Genomic DNA, 11,424 nt, shown 5'->3' on the forward strand with positions numbered 1-11,424 from the left:
AATTTTGCCATTGGCTTTTCTTTTTTAGATTTGACTCCAATGCCCACCTTCAAATTAAGTTCTCTGCTTTGATTTCTTGTTTATCATATGTTTCTTCCTCTATATAATAGCCTATAACCAACCAAGGAGCATGCATGCATGTTTAGCTCCTTTCCTTATGATTTATTGGAGATAGAGATATAATATAGTAGAAAAATCTTTATTTTAAGAGAGTTAGGAGAGAGTCATTTTTATACGTAATTAAATTTATCTATTTATTTCTTTATAAAACATTATTTTTGCTAGTCAAACTTAATGATATTTCAGTCACAAAAGAGCACTTTATTACTATTATTACTACCAACCAAGCTATCTAAATTATAGATATCTAATATATATGTAAGACAGCGGAAAGAAAGAAAAAGTCATAGAAGAAGAGATATAGGATATTGTGAGTGGTGAACAACCAAGAACCACCTAATGGTAGCCGTGCCATCTAATTCAATTAACTTCACATGGCATGGCATGGCATGGCAGGATAAATATATATGTATGCATATATGCATGGATGCTTGTGTGTGAAGAAATTAAACCACATAGGACCCATTAATCAATTTCTTGATAAACCCTTCCAAATTTATAGGAATGTCGAAGAAAAGGGTGAAAAGGGCTAAGAAAGACCATATTGGGGAAGAGAATGTTTGTTTTGAAAGATTAATTGGGGGGACTAGTGATGATGGTACAGGTACGGGGATACTGGGAATTAATTGAAGAAAATGGCAATGAGAAAGCTACACCAAAAGGCAGGCAGGCAGGCATGCAGCTGGGACCTGGAAAAGAGAAAACAAACGCTACAAACAAGCTTGGGCTTGAGGGATATTGAGATAATTCAATTCCCAATTTGATACACATGCATGCAGATTGGAAGGAACCAATATTATATCAATGGGCTAACAAATTCTTAAGAGAAAAGAAAAGAAAAGAAAAAGAGCTGAGTTGAGAAGTAATTATGCAGCTTGAAGTAGAATAAAGAATTAGTAGATGCATGCTCTATAAAGTAATTAATAAACATTTACTACTACCCACCTCTTTCAGGGTCCACCTCTAACATGATTGATCTAATTAAGACCTAAATGAACACAGAGAGAGTAATTATGACATATTTTTTTTTATAAAAAAATCATCTCTAAATAGTATATAATACTTGATAGATTTTAAAAAAATATTATATATATATATATATATTTATGGCAATGAAAGGCTTTCAAGATCCAGAAGTTGCATTCCAATGAGAGTTTGAAGAATTGAGTGGTGTTTGATAACTTATCCCTCTCTTTCTCTCATTTTCATAGAAACACCTTTCCCTACACCTGTCACTTGCAAAATTTTCTTCAACTATCTTTCACTAGCAATATTAATTAATTAATGCCGTCCCCTCCCTCCCTCTTAATCAAACATTAAGATTAAACCTTGTTTGTTTCTTGTTTTTTATATCAAGTCACCAATGATAGACCCAATAATTTCTCCGGGGATTGGTACGTACGTAAAAGAGACACTCAATTTTGACATTTTCAGCTATATATATATATGTTCATTTATTTATTTATTGATATGACAAAATAAAACGACAGTTAGCTTTTCTTTTTCAATATATATAATAATATCTGTTATTTGAAAGTAAGGATGGTTTCTAATTAACAACCAAATTGCTGAATTCAAGTTTGAATTAGAAATGCCAATAATATTGCTAATTAAATTCCTGTATATATCCTTGTAATTAATTAATTCAGATAGAATGGAGAGAGTGATAGGCGCTGTTCATGGCCTAGCATTAGAATTAGCAGAGCATACTAGATGCTAGAGCATGTAAATATGGAAGTCAAATTTTAATTTTATGAGATTAAAGCTGACTACATAAATTATTTATTTATCTTGTTACATGAGTTTATTATATTGATCAGTATCGATTACTTAAAAGAACGAAATGAAATGGGTAATATCACATAAATTATTTTTTTAACACTTAGGGTAATATATTGCATGAAAATTTTGCCTTTAAAACTCTCATATAGATAATTATAATTTACTAATTTTCATAAGTTATGACAGAAAGAATTTGTCAATACACTGTCAAAATTAAAAACCCATCAAACTGACTTAGTAAATCAATAATTAATTATTTTATATAACCTAATTAAAATTATATATGAATATACGATCAATTAATTAACACAATTATCCTCCATGCATGGATCTCAAACAATGTCCTAGCTAAGTTGGCGAGGAATATCCAACCATATATATATATATATATATCAGATAGACATTTGAGAGGGCACAGCACAGCTTGCGACTTGGCTCTCTCTTCATCTCTTTTCATATCGTCTCAAATCACTATTTTGTGGCTCCTCTTTGCTTACGTATCTTCAACCTTATTTCCACCTATTATTTCTGGCCCTACATACAAACTATATATGATGGCAATCACTATAATAAAAAAAACACTTATTGAGTTATTTTTTATAGAGTTTTTTTTTTTAAAAAAATGTTTTATAAAATATTATTTTAAGATATAATTTAAAGAAGTGTCTCAATAAAATAATTATAATGAGATGCAGTGCTCTAATAAAAAAAATCTAATAGGGATAGAATTTTTTAAATGCCCTAATAAAATACTTTAATGAAATGTTTTAATAGAAAAATCTAATAGGGTTTAATTTTTAAAATGTCTCAATAAAATAATTTTAATGAAACACTTTGGTAAAGTGTCCTAATAAAAAAATCTAATAGAATAAAATTTTTGAAGTGTTTTAATAAAATAATTCTAATAAGACACTATAATAAAGTGTCATAATAGAGTCAATTTACTATAAAATTAATATGAGTGCATATATTAGTGAGAGGGCTTGCAAATCAAGTGGTCACACGCGCACGCAAGGAAGGAGAGGTCCAGGGTTCGAGCTAAGAGAAAAGTGAGCACGTTGGAGTGATTTTTCAGCTTGCCAGCACAGTCATTTCATGGTTTGATGGGGCGCCACATGGTCGTGCATGGAGATAAGGTCTTGCAGGAAGAATCAAGCAGGGGAGAGAGAGAAAGATTATGCGGAAAGGAAGGCCTTACAGTCTCAAGGCAGATAGAAACATATTTGTTTTCGAGTCATTTTTAAATATCATTACATAATTAAATTTACAGTTGTTTTAGAGATATTTTTAAATATCACTATATGTAAAATTAAGAGGAATATTTTGATGGATTTACATAGCATTTGTAAATGTCTCAATAAACTTTTGAGGTATAATTACATGCGACACTTTTATTAGTACCCTAATAACTAAAATATCCCAATAAATTACATGTTGAGGTATTTTAAATGCCTCTTAATCTCAAAATTATTGTAGTGAATGTACGCAAATGCAGATTTATAGTTAAAGTTTCCTTTTGTGTGTGTATATATGTATACTATATACATGTATACATACACACATGCACACATAAACATACGCATACATAGACATTCATAATTTATACATACATACATCTATTGATTCTCAATTTTATTAGATAGGGAAACACTCCATTTTAAGATGGACTCAAAATCATATAGCAGTGGTATTTTAATAATCTTCAATTATTTTATTAAATATTGTTTTTTTAAATTTATAAGTGTATATATTGGCATAATAACACCCCCTTAATAATTAAAAAGATATGGTGTTTAGTTCTTGATGTGTAGAATGTCAAGATTTAGTATTTTAATTATTAAAAATTATTATTTTAAGTTCTTATTGTGACGAAACGTTAACGTGTATGAACGCGCTTATTTTTGCGAGTGACATGCCACGTGGATGACTAGTTGACAGTATTTGAATAGGCTGAATGATTTATATTATGCTTCCGCAACAATTAAAAAATATAATATTTGATCCTTAATGTACAAAAATATTAATATTATATATCTCAATTATTAAAAATTATTGTTTTAAATCCTTAACCTGAATGAGAATAAATAAAGTTATTATCTATGTCACATAGAATATACATGTAGAAAAGAAAAAGTAAAGTATCGTGTCATAAAAAAGTCAAGTTAATGAGACACATAGATTAGAATTTACTTTGATGGGAAAATACCAAATTACTCATAATTAAAAAAAAAAATCCCTTAAATCCCAAACATCTAAATCATTGAATCACAAACCCAAAAAACGCCACATTCTTCCATTCTCAATCACAAAATATAACATAACTAATCTCTATAATTTTTTTTTGTTGAACTCGATTCCATTGTTTTATTGTTTATGTCTTTTTTTGTATTTCAGGATAATGATTTAAATCAATATTTTTTAATAGTTGAAATACATAATCTTGACCTTTTTTGTACATTAGGAATCAAATGCCATATTTTTTAATTATTAAGGGGGCATAACAAAACAGTCAGTTTATTTAAATATTGTCAATTAACCATCAACGTGGCTTGTCATTTATGAAAACGGACATGTTCATATACGTGTTAACTTTTCGTTACGGTAATTATTTAAAATAATAACTTTTAATAATTGAGATATTAAATCTTGATATTATATATATCAAGAATTAAACAGCATATTTTTAATCATAAAGGGAGTGTTGTATGTATTAAGCCATATATATTTGTATAAAAGTTTTGCCTCTCAATGTCACACAATTTTAATATAACTACAACTATTGATGTATAAAAGGGTAGATATCTCCAACATAAAGGGAGGTCACTCTCACACCATCTCTCGTTGGTCATGGCCACCCTATATGTATATTTACCATAATATTGCTTATTCTTTATATATTTCGATGTTTATATAAATTTTTAGTTTCTATCGACCTTTCTAATCGATTCTAACTTAAGTATATATCAAATAATTATTTATTATTGTTAGTTGATCATGTAATGTATAATAATATTAATTTTCTCTTTAAAATTTTTATTGGCATGCAGCTTTAATTACTCTTTCCGTGAATATTTTAATTAATCTATCATTACATATGTGTACATGATAATATATTCGCTGTTGAATACGTGAGTGATGGTCGCATGAAATTAATAAGTCCCTCTCTTGGATCCAATAACCACGCACTCCTCGTAGATTGATTATATATATAACACACAGACACACACAATAATACAATCATTATATATATATATATATATATATTTCATTTCCTTGTTGCTCAAGTCTTGATAGAAACCCAAAAATCAGAAAACAAGTACCAACCCTTTAGGTTGTGTGTGTCGTGATTTAAAACCAAAAATAGACAAGAATATTCTTTATTCTATCTGTGTACATACATAATTGAGTGACACCAGCTGATTAATTAATTAATCCGCAACAGAGTACAATATGCATGCACGTACATATGTATAAATTAAATTATCCTAACCAATAATTAGATAGAGACTATTCAAAATCATATATATATATATATTCAAATTGTAGACAAATTATATTTATTTTCTCCCAATAAGGGTTCTACTTTCATAGATGGCCTTGCCTGGGCCTACGAGTACAATTACTGCAAGTAGAAGTCTAGTGTTCCAAGTCATTTTTGGTAGCATGTTAACTGGGGTTTTTCCCTTTTATCTAGATAGTAAAACAACAAAAAGAGAAATTAAGAAGGTTAATTACATGCATACGTATGGCAAAATAGTCCGTACATGCAAGCCCTGTCTTGATTTGGGTGAGTTCAATGGTCATTGATAATGAGTTTTATGACTGACTATTTTAGTAAAGTAGAATAGGAGATTTGTTGGTACTCAATAAGGAGTTGTGGGCGATTTGGATTCTCAAGTTCGAATTCACTTTCTGTGCAATTACTGAAAATCATACTCAAATTTATATCTTCTATAAAAAATTATATGATCAAGTGACGAAAACCCCCCAAAAAAGACATTCCAATAGGAGATGGTACTTGACATCATTTTCTTATCATAAGCCCCAATCTAATAATCATCGTTTAACCTAACCAACTCATGTTATCACTTAAGTTAGTTTATTATGTTAACTTTTAAGTATAATTGTAAATTGAATGATATGGTTTTTGTGTTGAGTAATATTAGGAGTTATAATTATAATGGTATCATCAATCATTTGTCTATCCTCTTTAGAGGAGGTGATAGACATATGAGATAATGGTATATGATTTATTTAGTCTCTTTTAATGAAAATGCGCTACATGATTAACTGTTATCGATCATAATTCCTAGCATTATTCTTTAGTATATGCTTAAACTTGAAATAGAATTACATTAATTTTTTTTTTTTTTTGAATTGGATACTTTGGAGGTTAGGGTCGAGACATCTTTTCTCTAAATAGGCAATGGGGATCGAATACTAATCCTAAGTGATTCTTTTAACATTACAAGCAAATATATATAGACGGTTAGATATTTATTTATATGAGAATTTTTTTGAGTTAGATTCTTTGGAGGTTAGGGTTGAGTCACCCCTCCTCCTCCTCCTCCTCCATGTAGGGGGAATGGGAATCGGTTGCTAATCCTAAGTAATGAATTTCCTTTGACATTACTGAGTAGATGGTCTGGTGGTCGAAGTCAGAGAGACGATAGAGCGTTGGTTGGTAGTGCTTTAAGGACTCGTTCATGTTCCATGGGCATGGCTTTTTGTTTTTATTTTTTATTAGGAAAGTAGTGGCCAATGGGGGCAATTATTGAGATGAATAGAAGCCTTCCATTTTAATTTAGTTGAGCTGGACGATCATTGCCACGGCCCACATGCCACGTGCATACCCATTGGTTTCGTGACTGAACCACGAAAATAACAACAATTGTGCCAACTTGTCTGTCATCTCATGTCAAACCAATTAAACCTCTCTCTCTCTCTCTCTCTCTCTCTCTTGGATTGCCACTTGCCAGCCATGTTAGGGTGAACACATCGTGTCCTGCTCTTTGATGAAGAATTCTGTATCTAATTAACATTATTAATTATATGTATATATATTTGTCACCTTTTAAATTAATTTCCCATTCAACCCTAGCTATAGAGAGAGAGAGAGAGAGAGAGGCTCTTCCATTAATTATTAGTTCTATTTTTACTCAATGCTTATGTATACCATGGATCCAATCAAAAGAAAGCTTGATTGGACAACACCCACTAATTAAAAGAATATATATATAATATATAAGCAAGCAATCAATCAATCCAATATGATAAATCAAAACCTCAATCATTGTAGTGGCCTCAATCATGCCTACCTTAATTAGTCCTCTGTGGACTAATTAATTTCTCAAATACAAATGTTTTGTCATAATTAATGCAATCATAAATAATTGGGCACATATGTCATTAATAATTCCATCTCCAACCAATTAAATAAATCAATCCCATTAAATTGAAAAGTACTCATTTGATCGATCTAGCAAAACAAAAAATAAAATGAATATAATTAAGATACCTAATCTGGTTAAAGCTAGCTAGTGGTGCTCTAAGAAATAAACTCCTATTTCAGTTGTTAATTCATTTGTTTATATTTGTACGCAATTGTGTGCCATTCAATATTCTTAATAATTATTATTATATATCTGACCATTTTAATATTGTTTTTGAGTTAAGAATATTATTGTAGGAGCGATCATTTATCGTCCAAAGTTATATTTTAACATTTTACTGATGATTCTTTATTACTTAGCAGGATCGTGAGATGACCACAGAGCATATAAACTAGTACTAGTACTCTGGCTGGTGATTGGAGACTTCTATCTTGGCCGGCGGCGAAACCAGCGGCGGATTTGTCTGCTTGCGGCCGCCGGAAGTTTAGACGGCTGCTTGCCACAGACACACACACGCGCACACACATATATATAAGAGAATACTATTTAAACACTCAACATGAAACTTTTAGTAATAATGGTGCATTAATGTGCTATCTATTTGCGTTAATATAATATAATATTTTCTATATATATATATATATATCCACGTCATGAGTCGTGTTCTTCAGCACACTGGAAAGGCAGCGAAACAAGGGGTCGGGTCTCTTCTCGATCGCCTGCAGTAGCATTACGCCACCATCCACTGGATATATATATATATATATGTAGATATATTTAATAGTCTAACGATCTCCTTCACCACATAATATATATGTATATGTATATAATTCTCTCTCTATATATATGTTTATGGTATTGGTTAAAGATAAATTTACTTAAGAAATTATATCCCTCACAAAAGTCATTTTCCTAAGTCTAACTCTAAGTCTATGGGCGGGAAGTGCTTCCCACAAAAAGACACATTATAAAAAAAAAAAAAAAAAAACACAAAACAAAATTGTGACGTGCGAGCGAGCTGCTTGCTACCTTATTATTATTATTATTATTATTATTATTATTATTATTATTAAGAATATGAGAATTTATTTATATTGATTCAACTTTAATTTCAATTCGTTTGAAATAATATTATTTATTTATATTAGAGATAGATTTTCAGTTTAGTTGACATATTTTTATTAAAAATTTATATATTTACGTTATTTTATTTTTTAATAAAAATATATCAATTACACTAAAAATTAATTTTAAATTTAAATAAATAACATTACTAGTTTGTTTATTAATAGCTCACACCCATGATTTGTGTTTCAACTAAGGCGAATGACTGTGTGATGTATCTTCTTCTACTTTTATGTGGAATTTGTAAATTGTTATATATATATATTTAATATAATAAACGGTAGTTTTTTCGAAATGAATTTTTGAAAATTTATTTTAATATATTTTACAGTAATTTTAATTTTACATAATTACCCTTTCCGATCAATACCCTTGTCCTTGTACTATATCACAAATCTATCCTTTTCATCTCTAGGCGCCACGGGAAGAGCGGGAGGGCCCGGAGGCCGATCGAAGAATGAGGCCAATTGGGGAGAAGGGCAAAATTGTAATATCACCACCACATCCAGGGCCGTTACGCGAGCACAGAATCAATCAAACAACCATAGTGCCGTAGGATCCGGGCACGTGTCAGAAGCTCCAAATAATTCAGTTGCATGCAACTACGATCATGCCACGTGTCCAGACAGCCGTCCATCACTACCGTCGATCTCAGCGAGTTTCAGAAGCCCAAAGTGGTAAATTCATATCCTGAACCTTCTATATATGCAAAGCGCTCGAAAGCCCTCTGACACAAACTAGCTACAAGAGAGAGAAGGGGAGAGACAGGGACGGGGAGAGAGGGAAGCCATTTCCCTTGGGAATGCAGAGAGATGAGACGAGCTTCGTTTTCCGCGGCTGAGCTCGGTGCTAGGGCGAAGAAATCCGCCGACGGCAGGAATTGCCACCGCAAACACGTCGAAGACGGGTGATCCCGTCACCTCCACCGGCTTAATTCAATCGCAAAATTGTCACTATTATATCTATTAATTAATTTTCGTAGATCTTTTATCCGAGTCTAATTAGGCATGTCGACGACGGAGAAGAGCGAGAAGTGTCAGGGCGTCCACAGCGTGCTGCACGGAAGGTACGAGCTAGGCCGGATACTAGGGCACGGCTCCTTCGCCAAGGTGTATCTCGCTCGGAACCTGCAGAGCGGGAAGAGCGTGGCGATGAAGGTAGTAGGGAAGGAGAAAGTGATAAAGGTTGGGATGATGGAGCAGGTGAAGCGTGAGATATCTGTGATGAAGATGGTGAAGCATCCTAACATAGTGGAGTTGCACGAGGTGATGGCTAGTAAGACCAAGATCTACTTCGCTATGGAGCTGGTTCGCGGCGGGGAGCTCTTCGCTAAGGTGTCGAACGGCCGGCTGCCGGAGGAGACAGGGAGGCATTACTTCAAGCAGCTGATATCCGCAGTGGACTTCTGCCACAGCCGAGGCGTCTACCACCGTGACCTGAAGCCGGAAAACTTGTTACTCGACAACGATGGTAACCTCAAGGTTACCGATTTTGGCCTTTCGGCGTTTTCTGATGATTTGCTGCAGGACGTATTGTTCCACACGGCGTGTGGCACTCCGGCGTATGTTGCGCCTGAGGTGCTTGGGAAGAAGGGTTACGACGGTGCCAAGGCTGACATTTGGTCGTGTGGCGTTATTTTGTATGTTTTGTTGGCTGGATGCTTGCCTTTTAAGGACGACAACATTGTGTCTTTGTATCGGAAAATTTATAAAGGGGATTTCAAGTGTCCGCCGTGGATGTCGCCCGATGCGCGGAGGCTGATCGTCAGAATGCTTGATCCGAATCCGAGCAGTCGGATAACTATCTCAAAGATCATGGAGTGTTCGTGGTATAAGAGAAAACCTGCCAATTCTGTGGAAGTGCGAGATGAAAAGACCGTGATTCCAGAATTTGGGTTGGGAAAGGTGGAAAAAGAGAGTTTAAATGCTTTCCACATAATTTCGCTGTCGCAAGGGTTCAATTTGTCGCCGTTGTTCGAGCAGAAGAAAAGGGAGGAGAAGGAGGAGATCAGATTCGCCACGACTAGGCCTGCGAGCAGCGTCATATCCCGGCTGGAGGAGGCGGCGGTCAAGGCCGGAAAATTCAGTGTCGAGAAGAGCGGAGACACCAGCGTCAGACTGCAGCGACAGGAGAATGGCCGGAAAGGAAAGTTGGCCATCGCGGCGGACATCTTCCCGGTAACGCAGTCGGTGCTCGTGGTGGAAGTGAAGAAGTCTAGCGGCGACACCTTCGAGTACAACCAGTTCTGCAGCAAGGAGCTCCGCCCTGCGCTCAAAGACGTCGTCTGGACGTCACCTGTTGCCGAGAATTCAGCATCTGCTTGGATCTGCCGAGGTGGGGGTTAGCATTCATGTATTCGAATTAATTTGTGTTATTGTGTTATTCAAATTAGATGTCATTCAAGCTTGGGGGTTGATGAATTCAGTTCTTAAATTGCCATGGTTTGAACCTTCCGTTGAATTCATCTTGTGATCCCCCCTGCTTATGTCGTGTGTCATTAGTATGATGTTTGTTTGATTTGATTGTGAACTGGAAATGGTGTGTTAAATTCCTACTGAGTCAGTTGGTGGGATTTCAACATTTGGTTAGCATATGGTTGTCATGTGACATGATCTTTATTATGTATAAATGATTACTTTGTTTATACGGGTATATTTGGTGGAAAGTTTTAACTATAAGTTGGACCCTCTTTCTTCGTGTTATCGAAGATGCATCAATACTTTTGATCCATATGGTTCTGGGGTCTACTGGGTTGGATAATAATGAATATTGAAGATGCTTGATTTTGTCTAGGAGGGAGACATTTGATTTGTATAACACCTTTTTCCAGAGAATTTGACACCAAATTGTTCGACAGCTATTGTATATATGATACTGAAAGATTAGGTAGGAGCGTCCAACCAGGGTGAAATGGGTGTATTAAAAATTTTGGTATTTTAAAGGTTATATATTAAAACTGATTTGATGATATGAATTCTTTTGAAATAGAGACTCTGTGCAGCAA

The 11,424-nt window shown here is 33.8% G+C and overlaps 1 protein-coding gene across 1 annotated transcript; it reads left to right on the top strand.

The window, feature by feature from the left end:
- Window positions 1–9,151: 9,151 nt before the first annotated feature.
- On the top strand, window positions 9,152–11,072 carry LOC127806726 (CBL-interacting serine/threonine-protein kinase 6-like). Its single transcript, XM_052344197.1, has one exon. The coding sequence runs from the start codon at window positions 9,428–9,430 to the stop codon at window positions 10,763–10,765; it is 1,338 nt and encodes a 445-aa protein (XP_052200157.1). The 5' UTR covers window positions 9,152–9,427; the 3' UTR covers window positions 10,766–11,072.
- The last annotated feature ends 352 nt before the right edge of the window (window positions 11,073–11,424 follow it).

This window comes from Diospyros lotus, chromosome 7 (genome assembly GCF_014633365.1).
Source record: "Diospyros lotus cultivar Yz01 chromosome 7, ASM1463336v1, whole genome shotgun sequence".
In the NCBI taxonomy this organism is placed as follows: Eukaryota; Viridiplantae; Streptophyta; class Magnoliopsida; order Ericales; family Ebenaceae; genus Diospyros; species Diospyros lotus.